At 36.3% G+C, this 22,461-nt stretch overlaps 1 protein-coding gene across 14 annotated transcripts in view; it reads right to left on the bottom strand.

Moving 5' to 3' along the window:
* Window positions 1-22,461, bottom strand: part of trpa1b (transient receptor potential cation channel, subfamily A, member 1b) — a 365,395-nt gene that overhangs the window by 53,386 nt on the left and 289,548 nt on the right. For all 14 annotated transcript variants that reach the window (XR_012399109.1, XR_012399110.1, XR_012399112.1 and 11 more), the window contains 5 exon segments: window positions 18,594-18,713; window positions 18,249-18,411; window positions 11,461-11,636; window positions 3,437-3,544; window positions 3,249-3,357 (listed from right to left, as the gene is read on the bottom strand). Coding sequence is in view for 8 of the 14 variants with exons in the window: in XM_073940325.1 (XP_073796426.1) it covers window positions 3,249-3,357; window positions 3,437-3,544; window positions 11,461-11,636; window positions 18,249-18,411; window positions 18,594-18,713 (676 nt within the window). In the remaining 6 variants the exon portion in view is untranslated.

The following is a 22,461-nucleotide window of genomic DNA, read 5'->3' as shown; positions in this document are numbered from 1 at the left end:
CCATCTATGATGTCATGTGTACTCCAACCCCAGATGTACAAGCAGTTGCTGTAGTCGAAAAACTCCTCAATGTGCTGCTTATGTTGACTTTTATTTACTTTTTATTTTATTCATTTCATTTTATTTATTTTTATTTATGTACATTTATTTGAGGAATTGTGTTTATAAAAGGCAACTGAATATGTACTTACTGGTCGTGTGCTGCCTAGTGAATCTGTTTATTTTATTAAGCATGTCTATAATGGGTGATGCTGATTAAGAGAATGTTTAAGTTTAATATACAATGATCATAATGCAAAGCAGGCACAACACATGTGGATGACCTTCAGGAAGTCAATATACAATTTGTCTTTTGATGTAAAGTTTAAACAGTTATTATTGGTATTGTCAGGGGTTTGTTAGCCTGTGGTTACAAAATTTATATTTAAAGATGAATCAAATTAGCCACTGCACAGATCCATAGACCCCTTTTAGTAGGGAATTTGCATCTTTTTTATGGAACCAGTCCCCTGTTTACATGCTTTTTGACATACAAGTCACAATTTATGGTAAATGTATGAAAAGGAAACTAGTGGTCTACAATATTCAAATATATATATACCGGAAAAAAATGTAATATAGGTTTGGAATGACATGAGGCTGAGCAAACTATCGCTTTTATGCCACGAACCTCCATCGCAATGGAAGCATGAGTGCTTTGTTTGGCTACCATATGACAGGCTTGCAAATTCATTTCAAATAGTGCTGAATGCTGCCAGTCACATTTGACATGTTGACCTGTGTTGTTTTGCATTAATTCATCTGAAAATACAGGGTTTCCACTCCTTTTCAGAGCTCATTTTCAATTGCAAATTTTGGTTAAATGTCAATAAAGTACTAAGATCACAAAATACACCCTAAAGTAATATATTTCTACCTTCTTCAAACCAATGCTAAACGTTTTTAATGTGCAAGAACAATTAAAAAACACCAATTTTTCAGGACCATTTGTGTTTCTAAGACTGAAATATCGGTCAGCAGGGTCACATCATAAGAAATATTTTCTTGGGTACAAACAAAAGATTCCAAAAGCAAACAACAGATCCGATACGATGCGATCCGATCCAATCAGATATTTATTTATTTATTTATTTACCATTATTTAACCAAAAGTTCTCTTTGAGATTAATGATCTCTTTGCAAATAAAGCAGCAAGAGAGTGTTTACCTGACAAAATACACTATAAGAACAATGAAAAAAATTACAAATTATATAATCACCCACCATTTGCTGAGTGATTATGTTTAGATGATCCATTTTTTTATTTTTACAATTAAGACCGAACAATATTCCAACCAGGAGCTGCATACACAAAAGGCTTTATGCCTAATTCTGGGTGAACAAAAAAGGAACAGAGAGAGCACAGACATTCTGGGAACAGAAGAAATATTTCTCAGAAGTTTTCTGTTGTATAAGACAGCATCAATATGAAGGCCACATCCCCAAGATGGCCTTATAAACAATAAAATACCAATGCATTTCTCTCATAGTCAACAGAGAGTGCCAAGCATCTCTTTTATTCAATGTAAAATCATGAGCTTGCTTATGAATCTTAGTGACTGTAACCTTCAACTTGTGTAATCATTCACTCCTCTCTATATGATGACTAATTATGAGATCAAACCAACCCAGGCTCATTCTGATTATGTACCCCTATATACATTTCTGGAGAGAGCAAATTACAGTCGCAATCAGAATTATTAAACACCCTGAATTATTAGCCCCATGTTTATTTTTTTTCCCAATTTCTGTTTAACATAGAGAAGATTTTTTCAATACATTTCTAAACATAATAATTTTAATAAATCATTTCTTATAACTGATTTATTTTATGTTTGCCATGATGACAGTAAATAATATTTTATTAGATATTTTTCAAGACACTTCTATACAGCTTAAAGTGACATTTAGAAGCTTAACTAGGTTAATTATGTTAACTAGGCAGGTTAGGGTAATTAGGCAAGTTATTGTATAATGATGGTTTGTTCTGTAGACTATCGAAATTAAAGGGGCTAATAATATTGACCATAAAACGTTTTTTAAAAAAATTTAAACAATTATTCTAGCCGAAATAAAACAAATGAGACCTTTTCCAGAACAAAAGTATTATTAGACAATAATACTGAAAATTTCCTTGCTCTGTTAAACATAATTTGGGAAATAAAAAAAATAAATAAATAAAAGGGGGTTTATTATGTCTTATTGCAACTGTACATCCCAGCAGCTATGATTTTTCAGTTTTTGTTTTCACGAATCCACCAGAGGCCACTGTGTACGCTTTTAAGATTTTAAATTTCTCTCGCGAGTGCCATTCGTGCCTGCTGTTCTCAGGTAAATCTACCAGAAGCTGCTGTCGACTGACTGATTTAGTGACAGACCAACCGACCAATCCCCTCACCCTCGCCCGCAGTGTTTTAAAAAGTAATCCAAAGAAACCCCCTCTGATTTTCTATGACGTTTTCAGATTTTGCTACATTATCATCCTGTTATTTACTTGTTTAATTGTTTAATTTTTTGCCTTTTGTTTTTGTTTGTTTTCTGTTACTGTTCTTCACCAGACTCAAACCTCATTGTCGTGGTCAACTCCACTTAGCATCTCAAGATGTTGACGTACATGTCGAGTAACCGGCATGAAAGCCATCTATATGTAGGTAAGCACTGACCCCTAGTGTTCATATTAAAGATGAAATGCAGCCATACGTAGCTCTGGCTACATAATTTGCGACATTCAGAAATGTATACAGGGGTACATTTTCAGAATGATCCTATGTTGGATCAAACCCCTGATTGTTCTATAGCTACAACACAACGCTTTAGCGATCCAGCTACATGATTCATACATTTTAGCTTGTGTGTTCATCATAGTGGGGGAACAATTTTAGTAAACGCTCCTATGGGTCGTATTTCAGGAAAGTGACAAACAACCTATGCACACATATACGTTGGAGGACATGTTGATTGTCAATGTTTTCAGGATACTTGAGAACCCTGGATAATTATATTGTAATATAAATGAAAACTGTGTCATTTGTCTCTCAGCCAAAAAGAGCTGTCAGAAAACCCCACAAATATTTATGTCTGGAACACATCATTGGGGAACAAAGACCACCCGTGTATTGTGCAGAGTCACAGCGCCTGTCTAAACAGCATGGTTAATAGACTGAGGGTTGATTTGTCATGGTGATTTGAGGAAGATTAAACTGGCTTACCAATTTTCAATACCATCTCCATGGCCTCTTTGGCACCTGCGAAAGCAACAGTATGAATGGGATAGTGACCCAGCTTGTTCTGAATACACATCTTGGCACCGCGCTTGATCTGTAAGGAAAGATTATAATCTCTTTTATTGCACAGTGTTGGAGAATGAGGATTCTGTCAATTACATTTCTGTACTCACCAGGATCTGGAGAGCTTGGCAGTTGTTATTGGAGCAGGCCAGCATGACAGGGGTGTTTCCCAGATCCCCCTCCAGATTGCTATTGGTTTTGTCACAAGACAGAAGGACCTGTGCCAGACGTGAGCAAAATGATCATCCGTTTCCACAAGGCACTTAATCAGTGTAATTCCTTCAGCATTTCACCCTGACAGGAAGCAGATTCTATATAGGAGACACCCTTGCTTTTCCTGCTGAGCTGTCGTTATGTTGAGCAATATCACACAAGGAGAATGATGTTGCTGGGATTAAAGTAAAACTGCTCGTTTATTTTAGATGGGAGGATATTGGTAATTATTAAGTCTGATATATTAGATTGGGGGTACAATTATTTGAAGTACACGTGAAGTCAAACTAACCATATTGATTTTGTTAGTTCACATTGCTAGTTTTTTGAAGAACATTTCATCTGTGCATGTCATTAAGAAAAAAGTTAGCTCTTGTAATCTAAAATTAAAATCTGAAAGTGCATTTTCTGTGTGTTTTCAGTTAATATTTATTCAGATAACGTCTGTCTGAGGTAAACATACTTAACCATGCCCCTTCAACTGTCAGTTTTGACAGAGCTTTGACAACAAACGGAAAGGTTGAGGAGGAGGTGTCTGTTAGGTTGTAATAACTCTCTCGAAACCGTTTTCTCAGTCTTTCTGAATGAAATGTCTACTTTATTGCATCCAATCAGCTCGCAGTAAAAATAAGCCGCATCCACAGTTTTTTTCATTTTACATTTTGTTTCTTTAAAATTGCGTCACAATACAAAAAAAAATGGTCGCAGCTTCCAGTTTATGCCAACTTTAAGCATTATATTGCTTGTACTATATCAGACCCCTAGTTTACCACAATTTTTGTGTGTGTGTGTGTGTGATTTTTTTGCTATAAAATTACCGAGATTGTGATGGCATTCTGAAAACGTAGCCGTGGACATTTCTGGACACCTTCATTTACGTGGCCAGAGGTACATATGGCTGCATTTCGTTTTTTCAAGCGAACGCTAAGGGACAGTGTTACGCCGCTCCTTTTCGCGCTCGCCGGCTGACGGCTGAGAGCTTTCCCGTCGCAACCAGTTTGTCCGGTTAGCTCGTCGTGTTACGTCGGCGGAGCGGAGGCCCGGAGGGTAGCCGGTCGCGATGACTGGGTTCAAGTGCGGGGAAGAGCGGTTCCAGAAATCAGGTAAGACAAAAAACTTTTCCTTTTTCTGGACGGCATTTTTTAAATTGTTGCTTGGGTTTAGAGAAGCAGAAGGGTGGGTCGCCGATTAGGAAGGATTGGTCGCTCAACAGCGGCCTACGCCGTCTTTACGCGAGAACAGCGTGGGTGCGAACGGCGCTCGCGAAAAGCGTTCGAGATGCAAAAAAGCACGCACAGCAATCTCTCACGGATTCGTGAAAAGAAAAACTGCACAAAATCGTACCTCCCGGAATGTATTGCGCGGTCTCCAGAAAAGTCTGTGGGGCTACGTTTCCAGAATGAGCCTGGGTTACTACTTAGTTAGGTGTGCAATCTGACACAATGACAATGGCAATGACATAAATCATAAAAATAAAGCTTATTTATTTTGATTTCTTGTTAAGACAAGATGTAAAACAGATCTAAAATAGTAGGGATTAAGCCAAAAGAAGGTTATGTAGCAGTTTTTTTTATTCATGATCTTACTTTCTCTTTCTCAGATTTCACTCAGATTTACCATGTGTTAGGGCTTCTCCTAATGTAATACACCTAAAACAGGGATTGCCGTGAAGCTCAATAATGGCAAGGAAATGTTTTCTCTCGTTAACTGCAGGAAAAGAGTTGAATGGAAATATTTATCGATTTTACACACACCATAATATCAGCTATACAAGAAAAGCACAAATAATGTCCTTCAATTTGGTCACATCCAGCGGCCATCATCTTTGAATCAACCTCTATCATTGCAAGCTGCTTGTTTTTCTGTCTGTTTCATTGCTTTGTTTGTTAGATGTTTGCTCACATTTCTTTTGCACTCAAATGCACAAAATGCCCAATTCGTGCCACAGGATGTCTAATCCAATCCTTACATTGACTTCGCATGTAAATCACTTGTGCTTCATCTGCGTCTGCTTACTCCACAGGCTGCAAAACATTTCCCCCACTCTCATGTAGCATAATGATTGTGAGGGTGCGGATGAGATATTATTTTTCAAAAGACACTTAAATGCATCACATGCGCTGCACATGTAAAATCTATAAGACATGTAAAACAATTATTTGCAAACTGAAATAAATATAATCTGATCATATGGTTTGGAATTGGATGTTTTATGATATTATTTTTTGTAATTATTTTGTGTTTAAATAAAGAATTTTGCAGGATCACAAAAATTAGGGACTTTTTGTTGATTTCGGGTTGGATTCAGCGATCGCAAAGTCGCGAATAACTATGGGGTCTTTAATATTACTTATTAATATAGTTTTATAGATCAGTTAAAAATACAGTAAATTAATGATTAGGTTAGATTGTAATGCAGGGGTGTCCAAACTCAGTCCTGGAGGGCTGGTGTCCTGCAGATTTTAGCTCCAACTTGCTTCAACACACCTGCGAGGATGTTTCTACACTGCCTAGTAAGAGCTTGGCTAGCTAGGCCAGCTGTGTCTGATTGGGGTTGGAACTAAACTTTGCAGGGCATCGGCCCTCCAGCACCGAGTCTGGACATCCCTGTTCTATTGTATTGAGATTGCATTGTATTGTATTGTTTGTGTTCTCAGGTGGGCTCGGGTTGTGCATTCTCTCTCATCCTTGTGTTTGTTGTTGTGTATGCTGTTTGATCTCAGTGCTTCAGTCAAACTGGTTTCAGTTTCGGTAGGCAATGGAATATAAACATGTATGCTGCATATGTGATTACACAGTAAGTGTTTTCCCTTATCATGTGCTCATGTCTTGCATTCAGTCTTGTGTCTTGTGATGGCATTGTGTGATGCATGTTGTATTCTAATTGACTGCATGTTCCTGCTTCATGTGAGTATACATGGCTTTTGTTTTTGTCTCTTTGTACCATGTGCTCTCCTGTCTAGACTGTAGTCCTTCCCATCTTGTTATCCCATTATTAGTTCATTCTGTTCACCTGAATGTGTATTGGTTTTGTTTACTTATACCTTTTTCGTGTTTGCTGTCCAGTGCCAGTTTATCATCAGTGTTTGCTTATGTTGTTCCTGTCCTGCCTTGTTCAGCCCAGTTAACTTTGATTATGGTCTGTTTTCCCTCTCGGGTAGATTGTGTTGCCTTTTTATTATATAAAAACCCATTTGAGGCTGCATTTGAGTCCTTGCTTCTGTGCCTCACCAACCATTTCATAGTTATACACACGAAAAAATAAACAAAAAGTAAAATGAGGTTATATCTCCCCAATCTTCTTATTAGAAGGACGAAGAGATTGTTTTGACTCCATTACTTTGGTAAAAAAGCATTCGGGCATAAGGATGTATCTTTCTGAATGTAATGCAGACATTGTTTTTGATCATCTAACTACTATTTTACTAACTTAGTTAAATATAAATCCTCAATGAATTTTCAATCTTTGTGTTTTAAAAAACATATTAATACCTGAGCACCAATAACAACAATAAACAACCCAGGCTCATTCTGAAAATTAACCTCTACAGCAGTGGTTCCCAACCTGGGGTCCGCGCCCCCCTAAGGGGGGCGCCAGAGTTCACAAGGGGGGCGCGGGAGAGGATAAGTGTTGAGGTAGAAAAAGGCATAAAAATGCTCCACTGTTATATAGGGCTTTGCAATTAGTCAAAAATCCGATTTCGATTTCGGCTTCAAAGGATTATAAAAAAGCATTAATCGAGATAAATGATTATTGCATCATATACCGCCACTTTCCAGTTGTACACGTGTTGCTCTTAAAAGCGCGAAAGAGCGCGTTCTTATGTGTGTGCGTCAGGGGCGCCTCCAAGGGGTGGCCAGGGGTGGCCACGGCCACCCCTCGGTAAACTCTGGCCACCCCTTTGGCCACCCCAATATAATTTTCCGGTTGACATTATTGATTTAAATGAACTTATAAATTCCCAATATTTAGATAAATAAATAAATACATAAATAAATAAATAAATAAAATGCAGTCACTAAATTATTGTTGGTGTTACTGACGTAGCTCTCCCCCTCTGGTTCAATGCTGGTGAAAGCAAACTGACGCATGCGCGCGGAAAACCATTCCCGCGCGCCTCACGCACTCCTGTGTGAATCCCGGTTGGTTGTTTGCATGCACGCCGACATAATAGGCACCGCACAAGCGCCGTGAAACCGGAGTAACAGCCTTTTGTGCAGAAGTGTCGGCACGCAGCGAGTTTTGAAAGTCGTTTAAAGTTTATATAATATGATGATGATGATGATGATGATGTTACTTTCACTAAGCATGCCTTTAAAGCAGAAAGGAGGGATAATGAGTCAGGGAGGTAAGACTTCATAACATGATTTCTCAGCCATGATCTGGTCTAAGACCACAGATAATTCTATAATACATTTTTTGTATTCTTTAGAATTGTCATAATTAATTTTCATGCAAAAGGTTTCTTAAGTGATGTTGGCATGTCACTCCAGTTGTTGTTTTCCAGTAATATTTAGGACTGATTTCTGTTATTTATTTAGAATAATAATTGTATATTAATATTAATTGTATTTATTTAGAATAAATATAAATAAATTGTTATATTTATTGAATAACAAATCTAACAATTCAAGAGAGGTGGGGGTGTATAGGGTGGTTCGCCCAGGGTGTCATTTAAACTAGAACCACCACTACCCTCCCCGATCGTCCTTGACAGCACGCACACACCTTCAATAGACAGCAATGGCTATTTAATATTTACCTTAAGCTACAGTATATCAATAGAAGAAGCTGCATTAATAAAATGGTTCAAAAAGCAATATGGATAAATAATATTATTAGGTATAGTGAGTGTGTATAGTAATGCCTTTTGTTCAGTTTGTTCATTTGTTTGGGTAATTAATAAACTCATTATTCTTTCATTCATTTTCTTTTCGGCTTAGTCCCTTTATTAATCCAGGGTCACCACAGCAGAATGAACCGCCAACTTATCTAGCACATTTTTACACAGCGGATGCCCTTCCAGCTGCAACCCATCACTGGGAATAATAAACTCATTAATCTCCATTAATTTTAGACATGGCATATCTCGTATGATGTACAATAAAGGCACGTAAAAAAAGAAGTCATTTATACAGTATATGAAAAGTGTTTTAAACTAAACATAGATTTTTATTTGGTTTGCACATGTACTTGCTGAATTATTTCAAAGAATAAATTGCAATATTTCAAGTAGAATTAATTAAATGAATAAAACTACATTATTTCATTTACCAGAAACAAAAATATAACATTACACTGAATTCATTATTTTTTTTTGTGTGTGCCACCCCAAGATTTGGTGCGGCCTCTTCTGGCCACCCCTAAGAAAATTTTCTGGGGGCGCCACTGTGTGCGTAGCACGCACACGCAGTCAGAAGCATATGCGGCCGGTCAGCATTCACTCTCATTCACACACTGAGACGAGCAGAGGAGCGCAGACATCTAAAGTCATCTTAACGTGAGCGCTTTAATGGTCAAATAGGTGTCAAAACGCTGTGTTTAGTGATTATTTATATTAACCCTGATTTGTGTAATAAACAAACGAGTTGAGGATCAAAAGACGTGAAAGAGAAACTATTAAAGAGACAGCGCGCTTTAATCCTTCTGTCACCTGTTTTTATGATTATTAATCAAACAACGAGAAAACCCTCGATGCTCTTGACTAAAGGACTGCTGTAGCTAAAGTGTTTTTCTTAGAGAGAAGATGCTTAAAGCACCGTTTGTTTCATATTTTTATTTTATTGTATTTATTTCTCTTTCCTTTGCAGGGTGGAAAATAACTATTTATACACTTGAAGTCAGATTAGCCCTCTTGAATATTAGCAACACTTTTCCTCCCAATTTCTGTTTCATGGAAAGATTCTTTTTTTTTTTAAACTTATTTCTGAACATGATAATTTTGATATCTCATTTCTAATGACTGATTTCTTTTATCTTTGCTCTTATGACAGCACATAATATTTGACTATATATTTTTTTAAAACACAAACATTCAGATTAAAGTGCTATTCAAAGGCTTAGTGTAATTAGGCAAGTCATTGTATAACAGTAGATTCTTCTGCAGACAATCAAAAATATGTATTGCTAAAGTGGGCTAAAAATATTGACCTTAAATTGGTTTCAAAATATTTAAACCTGCTTTTATTCTAGCTAAAATAAAACAAATAGAATAAAAAAATTATATAGGAAATACTGTTAAAATTCCTTGCTCTGTTAAACATAATTTGGGAAATATTTATAAAAAAAAAAAAAATCTCAGGAGTGCTAATAATTTTGACTTCAACTGATAATCGTTTTGAATAATTGTGATTTCAAATATGGCCAAAATAATCGTGATTATGATTTTTCCCAAAATCGGACAGCCTTACTATTATATATGTATTTTTAAGTACCAAAAAAAATCAAAACACATGCTTAAAATTCCAACATAATAGTAAAAATAATTAAAATAAATAACTTTAAATAATTATTTAAATTTTGCTCACTCACACAATGTGCTTGTCAACGTGTCGTAAAGGCAAAATCAAAACAAAAATGGCAGAGAAACATAAATGCAGTGATTCTTCAGAGGCGAAGAAAAAGATTAGACAGTATGACAAAGCCAACCTAAATTTTGGTTTTATTGAAGGCCAAGACAAGTTAAAACCGATTAATTTATATTTTCTATACATATTATTAAATATTTATATTACACAAACACACACACACACACACACACACACACACACACACACACACATATATATATATATATATATATATATATATATATATATATATATATATATATATATATATATATATATATATATTTATATATTTATATATTTACATACATACATACATACATAAATACATACATATATATATATATACAAAGTACATACGTGTGTGTGTGTGTGCGTGCGTGTGTATTTATATGGTGGGGGGGCTCCAATGTTTGTATATGTTCATGTGGGGGGGCCCCAGAGAAAAAGGTTGGGAACCACTGCTCTACAGTATACACATTTCTGTAGAGTACCAAATACGCCCCAGGAGCTATGTTTTTTTTTGTAATTTTTGTTTTCACAAATCTACCAGAGGCCGCTGTGTATGCTTTTTGGGATTTTAGGGTTAAGGAAAGATTTGGTGGTATAGTTGGGGTTAATCATAAGTACAATGTAAAAACATGTATTTACACAATAAATACATTGCATTGTAACAAATTATTAATTTCAGTGCACATATTAGTTTTTAGTCACAATTTATGGTAAATGCATGAAAAGGAAAGCTTAGTGGTCTACATTAGTCAAATTTATAGAGAAAAACAAAGTGTAATACAGGTTTGGAATGACATGAGGTTGAGTAAACTATCGCTTTCATACCATGGAGCTCTATCACAATGGAAGCATGAGTGCTTTGTTTGGTTACCATATGACAGGCTTGCAAATTAATTTTAAATAGAGCGGGATGCTGCCAGTCACATTTGACATGTTGACCTATTTATCTGTTTAAACTGTTTTGCATTAAGTCATTTGCAAATACAGGGTTCCCACTCTATTTCAGAACATATTTCCATTTCATTAGTTTCAATAGCAATAAAAGGCTAGGATCACAATTTACAAAAGCCTGTAATGATTAATTTCAGTGTACTGTAAGTACATAAGTGGGACTGAAAATCGCTACCAGAACTTGTATCAATAATCCACCAATATAATACTATTTCTCCAATTATTTTTTTTAAAATATAAATTTCAAACTTTTGACTAGCAGCGTATATTTGATCCATCACAGTTCACATCATGACAAATTATTCAAGAGTATGTAGCCAGCACATCAAGACCTGCTCTTTGCTCTGACAGAAACTCCAGCAGATTTCCAGCTGCCTGCATGACTGACCTCTGCTAGATGATTGTATTGTTTGGTGACAGCCAGGTGCAGAGGGCCCATCAGGGCATTGTTGAGGATGTTGGGGTCAGCACCCAGATCCAGCAGTACAGCGCAGCTCTGTTGTTGATCCTGCTCCACAGCCCAGTGCAGAGGAGTTCGGCCCTGCTCATCCTGCACATTCAGCACTGCAAAGACAAAAACGCTGAATACATGCAGTGATTGAGGAGTTGGACAGCTCTGAAAAGATTTCAGAGGTGAATATAGTGGTAGTCCAAATGCAAATAATGACTTCGAAACAGTGGTCAAAATTTGACCAAATAATACATCTCTATTAATGACATTAGGCAATATTTCTAAATAATATACTATATTTTTGAACTTTGAAAGCAATTCACCGGAAAGCATATTATTTATGTGTTTTGTGACTTGCCAATTTTAACTCTGAACTCTGAATATAAATTTCTGGAGAGCGCCAAATACGTCCCAGGGGCTATGTTTTTTTTTTTTTTTGCAGTTTTTCCAGAGGCCGCTATGTATGAAGTTTAAGATCTTCTCTCGCGAGTGCCATTCTGCGTCTGCTCTTTGTGTGTAAATCCACTAGAGGCCACTGTCGACTGACTGACTGATTGAATGACTGACTGACTGGCCAATCAACTGACCCACCCTCCTCCTTCCCTAAACCCAACCAATAGTGTTTTCAAAAACACGGATTGACCCGCCCATTCACTCCATTTACGTTTTAAAAAGCAATCCAGAAAAAGAAAAGCCCTCACATGATTTTTACAACGTTTTCAGATGTTATCACATTTTCACCCTGTTATTTACTTGATTATTTTATTTTTGGCTTCTGTTTTTGTCTTACCCACTTTCTGGAACCGTTCTTTTCCATACTCAAACCCTGTTGTAGTGGTTTACTCCTCTCTGCATCTTAAGTCCGCCAATGTACATGGCGAGCTAACTGGACAAAGTAGCAACACTGGGAAATTCATCAATAGGGAGTTAAGTGATCAGCTGGTATTAAAATGTCATTAAAATGTCATTAAAATGTCAAAATATTAGCATATTACATTATTAAAATAATGCAATTTGAACATTATTGTAACGTTGCTAAAACATTCTTAGATCATTAATGTGATCTCAGAATTAAATTATTTACATTATTATAATCAAAACAATACTGTTCATACTCTGTTAATAAACTCTTTGCGCTTATCAACTTCTGCAACAGCTGATTATAATCTGGACACTCACACACATGAACTGATTACATGAACTATATGTACACCTCATTTTCAGATTCAAATTGCTGAGTCTTGTTTCTTCTATGAACATTACGAAGCCTTTTATCAGTTTGTTTTTGCCTTGTTTTTGATTTTTAACTTTATCAATGCTTTGATTTTTTGCCACTTAGCCTGTCTTCTACACTGTACTTTGACCACGTTTATTGGATTACCCTTGTGCTACTGTTTTGCTACTGTTTTTGACCATTGCCTGTACAACCTTGCCTTTAATAAACTGCATTTGGATCCACACATCTGTTCTCAGCGTCTGCTTTGTAACAAATACTAAACATTAAGGGAACAATTTTAGGACCTAAAATTGTTAGCTGGGATGAAGCTCTGTCATACTGCCATAGGGTTAAGGGCAGTGCTTAATTTCTAAATGAATAAGTTCTGGAACAAAGTAATTATGACCGATATCCACCAAAAAATTTAAGTTTTCCTAGAACATGACGTCATTAAACATTGATAGCACAAAAAAAGAAGCAACACATTTCTGAATGATATTTAAATATTTTGTGCTATATAACAGTATAGGTCAGTTATGGATAATAAAAACAACAAAAACAATCACTATTATGTGCCAAGTGAACTCTAATCTTCAAGAAGAACCCACATTTACTTCTTCTGTCATGTTTTCTGAGTGAATTGAGATCATTTAGGTCTGTCTCCCACTATCCTGATCCATTTGCACAGTTTCATCTTCTCGAGATCTCATTTGACCAGTCTCATTATCAGATTTACTTGTGGTTTTTAGAAATGAAAATATGCGTGACTGTCTCTTGACCAATTTGAAAATACAAATATTATTTAGGTTGGCCACTTTGCCATTATTTATTTTCACTGCTCATTATAAGTAAAACAATCACCAACCAATGAGAGTGATAGTAAATATGAGAAAGCCGATTGACTGAAAAGTCAATAGTTAAATGTTACTTTTGCTTTTAACTGCGCATGGTGACTACCATCATGTGTGTGTGTGTGTGCGCGCACAAAATCCACACAGCCTTTGCTTGCAATCAATTACATTCTCTCTGACACACACACACACACACACACACACACACTCACACACACACACACTCACACACACACACACACACACACACACACACACACACACACACACACACACACACACACACACACACACACACACACACACACACACACACACACACACACACACACACACACACACTGGATCCAAAAAAGCAAATACTGGAATGCAAAACTGACATTTTCTGGAACAGGATCTGGCAAGATCCAGCTCAAGTTAAGCACTGATTGCGGGTCACAATTTTATAACTGTAGTCTGATGACCTTGCATCCTGACCACCCAATAAGGCCTCAACACTTCTTTAAAACCAGATGAGACAGTCTGGGACAGAAACAAACCAACTTTGCCTAGTTAAATCTGTTCAGTTCAGCAGGATATTGCACTGTAATAGATGTAATTAGGAAGAGAAATGTGCCCTCTGAATATCATTTGGTCTTTTCCCATTGTAGCGAGTGAACCGGTGGCTCTGTTTTGTCAATGATTTATTGAAGTACTGTGTTTACAATAAGCCGCCCAATGACGTAAGTGCGTGATCCCCAAGGAGATTATGTGATGGTTTTATAATCATTAGAACATAATGAGACATTGACCTGATGTGATCTGAATAGTCTGGGGTAAATAAACAAGGCCTAAGGACAAGGCCTTCAAAACAGATCCATTTATTTACCACCGGGGTTTTGAACCTACCAATTGTGGGTATAAATAGACTGTTGTGGGTAATGCTTATCAACATTAGGATGACCAGATGTCCCTTTTTTCCAGAGATAGTCCCAATTTTCTTTGTCATGTCCCAAAATGGAGCTGTTTCAATTAAAAATAAATCTATAAAAAATGCATTGATCCTATTTTATACACACAGATAGGTCAGCATCAATATCGCAATATGATCATTTGCAATAGTCACATTGTAGGATTTGCAATGTTGAGTTTGTATTATAATTTATCTTTTGCCCAGGCCTGTGACTGTATTTTAAAAGCATTCAGACATAAGAAAGTGTACTGATAGGAACTTTAATACTAATTTTGTTGAACTATTTTAATTTTAGTATTCAATTACTGTAGCTAAATACAGTTAGATTTGGGAAAATTATAAGTCAATTGTAACTCATCCCATTTAATTAAAAATATAAATTCTTTGCAAATAGAGATATTCAAGCCATCTGGTAAATTTGTATTTATATTGCAATATACAGGTCCATAAATATTTGTACATCGAAACAATTCTAACATTTTTGGCTCTATACACCAACACAATGTATTTGAAATTAAACAAACAACATGTGATTTAACTGAAGACTGTTTAACTGAAGACTTGTTTAATTTAATTTGAGGGTAATTACATCAAAATCAGGTGAACGCTGTAAGAATTACAACAGTTTGCATTTGTGCCTCCCACTTGTTAGGGGACAGAAGAATCATAATCATGAATCAAACTTTCACTTTTTTAATACTTGGTTTCAAATTCTTTGCAGTCAATTACAGCCTAAAGTCTGAAAGACATCACCAGACACTGGGTTTCATTCCTGCTGATGCTCTGCCAGACCTCTAAAGCAACTGCCCTCAGTTCCTGCTTGTTCTTGGGGAATTTTCCCTTTAGTTTTGCCTTCAGCAAGTGAAATGCAAGCTCATTTGGATTTAGATCAGGTGTTTGACTTGGCCATTCCATAACATTCAACTTCTTTCCATTCAAAAACTCTTTGGTTGCTTTTGCAGTATGTGTGGGGTCATTGTCTATTTGCACTGTGAAACACTATCCAATGGGTTCTGAAGTATTCGACTTAATATGAGCAGAAAAAAAAAAATCCTGAAACACTTTAAAATGTATCCCGCTTCTTTTGTCAGCAGTCACATCATCAATAAATGCAAGGGAACCAGTTACATTGACAGCCATACATGTCCACGTCATGTCACTACTACCTGCATGCGTTGTTGCTTAAGATCATGAGCAGTTCCTTTCCTTCTTTATACCCTTCCCCTTACAAGTAGATCTTGGTCTCATCTGTCCAAAGGATGTTGTTCCAGCACTGTGAAAGCTTTCTTAGAAGTCTTCTGTTGATTGTTGACTCCGACACACTTACATGTACCTCCTGGAGAGCATCATCAATAAATGCAAGAGCATTTATGATCTGGTCAACTGTTATGAAGAGTGTTTTCTTCAATAATACACCTGGCCATGGAGCAGCTTAGAAGACATTTGTCCAATTACCATTGGACCCTTAACAAGTGGGAGGTACATATGCAATTTGTTGTAATTCCTACATCGTTCACTTGATTTGGATGTAAATACCCTCAAATTAAAGCTTACAGTCTACAGTTAAGGGCGAGGCAGTGGTGCAGTAGGTAGTGCTGTCTCCTCACAGCAAGAAGGTCGCTGGGACGCTGGTTCGAACATCGGCTCAGTTGGCGTTTCTGTGTGAAGTTTGCATGTTCTCCCTGCCTTCGCGTGGGTTTCCTCCGGGTGCTCCGGTTTCCCCCACAGTCCAAAGACATGCAGTACAGGTGAATTGGGTAGGCTAAATTGTCCGTAGTGTATGAATGTGTGTGTGAATGTGTGTGTGGATGTTTTCCAGAGATGGGTTGCGGCTGGAAGGGCATCCACTGCGTAAAAATTTGCCTGATAAGTTGGCAGTTCATTCAGAAAATGAATGAATGAATGAGTCTACAGTTAAAGCACATCTTGTTTTCGTTTCATTTAATTTCAAATCAGTTGTGTTGGTGTACAGAGCTAAAAATGCTAGAATTGTGTCGATGTCAAAATATTTATTGACCTAACTGTATATCACAGAATAACAAAATATCGCACTTTTAAATTTGTCCAATATCGTGCAGCCTTACTCACAGATAATCCAGCCGATTCGAATGTAATCACTCGAGGGCCTTCTGCAACTACTGGTAGGTTCAGAAGGCTGTTAGTATCCATCCACATGGTTAATCAGTAATAGATCACATACAGCTGTGGACGGACGTTAACAAGAATTATTTATGTTATTTATAAAATTTCCCATCAATTGTTTTATTAACGTCTACCCCTTACCCCAAACCCTAAACCCAGTCATCACAGTAACGTAAAAACAGATTTTGATCTGAAGTCTTTCCTACTAGTATAACTTATTAATCATGTGGATGGATGATAACAGCCTTCTGAGCCTACTTCTTCTGATAGCCACTGATAACACCCATTCAATCGGGTAAAAACATTTGAAGCGGGTGGATAATATTAAGTGAGAATTCAGTGCTATCTAGACCTCTGAATTAGCAAATAATTGTTTTTGCATCTCAGAAATCTGCTCACAATAATTGATATATCACAGACCTTTCACTAAAAAAAGCCTTAAACAGGCAAACGATGACTAAACTAGGGCTGCACAAAACAAAGAAAATATACAATATTGTTGTTGAGTGCTGCGACTATTTTATCATCAATAAAAATATACATAAATTGTAATGATCACACTAAAATAAACAGGTAATACCCATTTTTCTGAGCTAATTAAATCTATTTAAAAAGCATTTAGAATTTAAAACACTACGAATGACTGAAAACATCAGCGAATATTCAGATTTTTAATGGCTGTTGTAATTTTCCAGCTTTGTCTCCCATCATTAGTATTTATTTTCAGCTCTAGGTTCACCTTACAGTACCTACTGGAGAGCTCAGGATGATGATAATAAAGGCCCCAAATTAATCAGAATTAGATAACCTGAATAAAATACCAATAATTCTTTATAAAAACCATAAATTTGTTGCACTTCCCTGCAATATTGATATTTCATACTATTACCTCAATAACAATAATGTTTTGATATATTGTGCAGGTGCAACCCTGTATGAACCCTTGTATGATTCCCTTAAAAGACACTTAAAAGTCACAATTCACACTATGTCTTTTTATCTGGCTATTATTAAGATATTATTAGTTTATTATAGTAGAGGTAGAGTATGAATTATTCTACAGCCCTAATTCCACCCTAACCCTAAACCCAACTACTACCTTATTAGCTATTAATAAGCAGCTAATTTGTGGTTTATCCACTCATTAGTTGGTAATAGTCTTAGTTGAGGGTTTAATAATGTGAATTGACTTAAAATAGGTGTTACTCTGTAATGAAACCTTCAGCAATTATGACATAAAACAGGACATTAATATGAAGGATAATGTGTGCATGCTAATGACTACTGTCATTAAGTCTTGTTACCCCAGTTATATTATTTTAAATGCAAAGTTGAATTGAGATATTGACATAACCGAGACAATATAATTTTGTCATAAATCTGTCATAAACATGATTATCATGAAGCCATTATAACCAATGGCCAAAACTCCTGTCCCTGCTCTACATTTTTTTATTTTTCAAAAATCTGATTGACTCATACTGTGTGTGCATTGCAATATTAAAGTAACAATCTGTTGCTTGCATTGCAACTTTAAAACCATGTCAAGGAGTGTAAGTCTTACCCTCAGGGCCCACAATGGAAACAATGAGCCGAATGATATCCAGGTTTCCTCCAGCTGAAGCATAGTGCAGCAGACTGGCTCCATTCTCATCCCTGAGGCTTAGGTGTTCTGGACCTTTCTGGATCAGACGATCGATGGCAGAAGCCTTTCCTTTGAAAGCCAACTGGCAGAGGAAAGCAGGTAAAGTCAGATTCAGTTCAACCTGGTATTTTTTTCTAGCCATTATATTGTACCGGATATAAGCAAACATAAACACAGACAGTCATGGCATCCTTGTTAGTAAATATATGTGCTTCCTTACGCCTCCAGTTTACTTAAAGTACACGGAGGAGAAACAACACACACCTCAAAGACATCTGCAGACTCCTCCGTTTCGTCCTCGTTTATCACACATTTGTAGAAGCTGTTTCGCCTCACTAACTCCTTTCCAAACTGCATTTGGTGAGCGTAGTGACTGAGGATGTGCTGTAAAGACAATTCAGTAATTGGATTATGGGGTTTTGAGGCAAACATGTAAACAAAATGAACCAAAGAAAGGCTCACAATTTGTTTTAATAATTGACAAATTTAAAGATAATTCTTACTGTACTTGAACACAATAACCTCGACACAAGTTGACATTTACTTTACAATCTAAAAACACATTTATGTTTCAACCCAAACATATGGGTCAATATTTGACCCAATAAAGTCTAAGAAACAAGTTGTCATGATTACCAGCGATCGCTAACCACCAGAGGTCGCTGGTAAACATTCACACTCCTTGAACTACATATCTGCCATGTTATGGACTACAACACCCAGTCAGGCCACACACACACACACACACAACCGGTTCAAGATCCAGACTAATTAAACTCTCACAGCTGAAGCCACTCACACAATGATTATTTGGACTATTTAAACCCCTCTGTTCCACACACATGTTGCTGAATATTGTTAAGCTGTTGCTGTCTTATGTAAGCGGGTTTCCTTGTTTCCTGTTGCCTGTGTTTTTGACTTTTGGACTGTTTATCGTGTTTTAACCCTTTTCTGCCTGCCCCGAACCTTTTGCCTGTTTTATTGGATTTGCTTCTGGATTGCCTACTACACTGTTAATACTGGTATTTGACCCTTGCCTGATTGACCATTCTTATAATAAAGCTGCATTTGAACTACCCCAGTTTGCATAGCATCCCTTCACAACACAAGTATTAATCTATACAAAACATATCTATATTTTTTGTGGCACATTGCCTGAGTTTTCCTGGCCATTTGGCACACGTAAAACATATAGAAGTCCATTTTAGTGAATATGTCTACTTACATTGACAATTGGCATTTTTATTGGGGATGTAATTACTTTTTGAGTGTGTGAGTCTATGTTCATTAATACTTTTGTCCTTTTGGGTTTCTATTAAACCATGAGCACAGATTACTTTTACATCATTGAGCTTGGATATCTACATTGTATTTTAAATATTGAATTAAGTCAAAATTATAATTTAGTTCATCAGCTAGCAAACATACCAAACCTTTTTATATGTGTACTACAGAATTTAACCTTTATACTTTGTAAATATATATCATTTAGTTTTGGTATCATAATGCCATTTATTTTATGACACATTAACTTAAAATAAAATGCAACACACACACACACACACACACACACACACACACACACACACACACACACACACACACACACGCACAAACACACACAAACTTAAAATAAATCTAAAAAGTAACCTGAATCTAAATTAAAAAAAACAACCAATTTTATAAACATTAAGTCCAAACCAAATATTTATATACTAGACTTCTGATTGATAATTTGGTATCAGAAGTAGCTTTTGTGAAAGGCAAAGGCCGCTAGATTACACTTATTTAACTAAATTAAAATACAATCATGTCTTGATTATCGATTAATTAATTAGGACAGTAAGGTCTAACTTTGCTTAGACAAAAGATTTTTATTATTAAAGTCATCTGGAATGGCAAAGAAAGCATTCTTGCAGGACTCCCTAAGTACGACAAGATGCTTTGGATTCATCTTTAATGCCTCCTTTTTCATATTACCCAAGACATGCTCGATAATGTTCAAGTTTGGTAACTGGGCTGGCCAATCCTAAAGCACCTTGACCTTCTTTGCTTTTCAGGAACCTTGTTGTGGAGGCTGAAGTATGAGAATGAGCGCTATCCTGCTGAAGAATTTCCCTCTCCTATGGTTTGTAATGTAATGTGCAGCACAAATGTCTTGATACGCCAAGCTGTTGATGTTGCCATCCACTCTGCAGATCTCTTCCACTGAATGTAACCCAAACCATGATTTTTTTTTTTCTTCACCAAACATGATTTATTTGGATCCATGCGGGTTCCAATAAGTCTGCTGCAGTATTTGTAATGATTAAGATTCAACAGACAATTCATCAATAAAATCTACCTTCTGCCACTTTCCCAAATGATCAACTAGAAATAAAGTTATTATTTGTTGGATTTACAACTGGGATCGACGACAAGACTTTTGTCAGGTTTGGTATTTATTGTATGAGTATGTGGTTTTAGCTTTGTGCTCAAAGTTTGACAAAATCAATTTTGAAAATGCTAATGACTATGGAGTCAAAAAAGCCTCAAAAGTAATTCACGCAAAAGACACAATGTACACATGCGTAGCCAAATTCACATGCATAAAACCAAATTCACGTGCGTAAAATATTTATTTATATTCACAAAAAAATGTGATGTGCACAAAATAAAAATACATTCTCATAAAATGTTTCACAAATGCAAAACACCATTTGCAAATGTATAAGAGTGTACAAAAAGTTTTGAATGTTTAAAACGTGCGAGTTCATCCTAACTGAGAATGTGCAAATCCTCTTTCATGTACGACTGCCCCTGGATATGTCTGTGTGTATTTTTGAGACTTTTCTGGCAGAGTACGGGCAACTCATACCTTTCAGCCAATCAAATGAGAGCTGTAGTCAATGACACCCACTCTGTGCTCCTTTTGCGCAGACTTTTCCTCTCCAGCAAAGCGAACGGAGTCGCCAGCAGTTGCAGTCGCACTTTTTTTTTTCATTTATTTATTTTTTTGACCATAGCCTTACTCTTTTTATTAATTTTTATCCAGCTGTTTTCTTGAAAAAGACATGATAGTGTAATTAGAAACTGAATAAAACGGATATAAAAAAAGATCCTTACCTGAGTAATTTTTTTTTTCAGTTTCATTCAGTTTCTAATGACACTATCACGTCTTTACTGCTTTAGAACTTCAAATGTTCAACAACCTTACAGTTTTATATGTCTTAACAATAAAAATTTTTAAAAAATGTACTCAGGTGAGGATCGAACACATGTCAAAAGGCACCATAACACAATGTGCTAACCACTGGACCACAACAGCGATGTTATGCTTGTGTGGCCGGAATAATACTTAATCCTCATCATCACCCTGCAGGCTACATTTTACTCATGGGGCTGCGAGACAATAAATAAGTAAAGCCAAGCTGCGGCAAAATAATGGATAAAAAGAGTGAGGCTATGGTCAAATAAATAAATAAATGAAAAAAAAGTGTGTGCGACTGCTGGAGACTCTGTTCTTTATGCTGGAGAGGAACAGTCTGCGCAAAAGGAGCGCAGAGTGGGTGTCATTGACTACAGCTCTCATTGACTACAGATTGGCTGAAAGGTGAGTTGCCCGGACTCTGCCAGAAAAGTCTTAAAAATACACACACACGTATCCAGGGGGAGTCGGACGTGAAAGAGAATTTGCACATTCTCATTTAGGATGAACTCGCAAGTTTTAAACGTTTAAAACTTTTTTTACACTTTTATACATTTGCAAATGGTATTTTGCATTTGTGAAACGTATTTTAGGAAAATGTATTTTTGTTTTGTGCACGTAAAATTTTTTTGTGAATATAAATAAACATTTTACGCACATGAATTTGGTTTTATGCATGTGAATTTGGCTACGCATGTGTACATTGTGTCTTTTGTGTGAATTTCTTTTGAGACTTATCTGATTCCATAGATGACTCATCTTGCACTGAGCTGTTTTATCCAATCAAATGCTCTAAGAGAGAAAAAAAAAAAACTCTCGCTAAATATTTTCTTCTGTCAAGCAAGTAGCAAGTCATATTTACGGCCATGATGTAAAGTCACTAAATTTTAAATTGACAGCGTTAAGTTTATGGAAATGAACTGAAAGAATCCAAACCAACTGATT

The sequence above is a fragment of the Danio rerio genome, chromosome 24, assembly GCF_049306965.1.
Source record: "Danio rerio strain Tuebingen ecotype United States chromosome 24, GRCz12tu, whole genome shotgun sequence".
Lineage (NCBI taxonomy): Eukaryota > Metazoa > Chordata > Actinopteri > Cypriniformes > Danionidae > Danio > Danio rerio.
The sequence above is the reverse complement of the archived record's forward strand: the minus strand, read 5'-3'. Positions and strand labels throughout refer to the sequence as shown.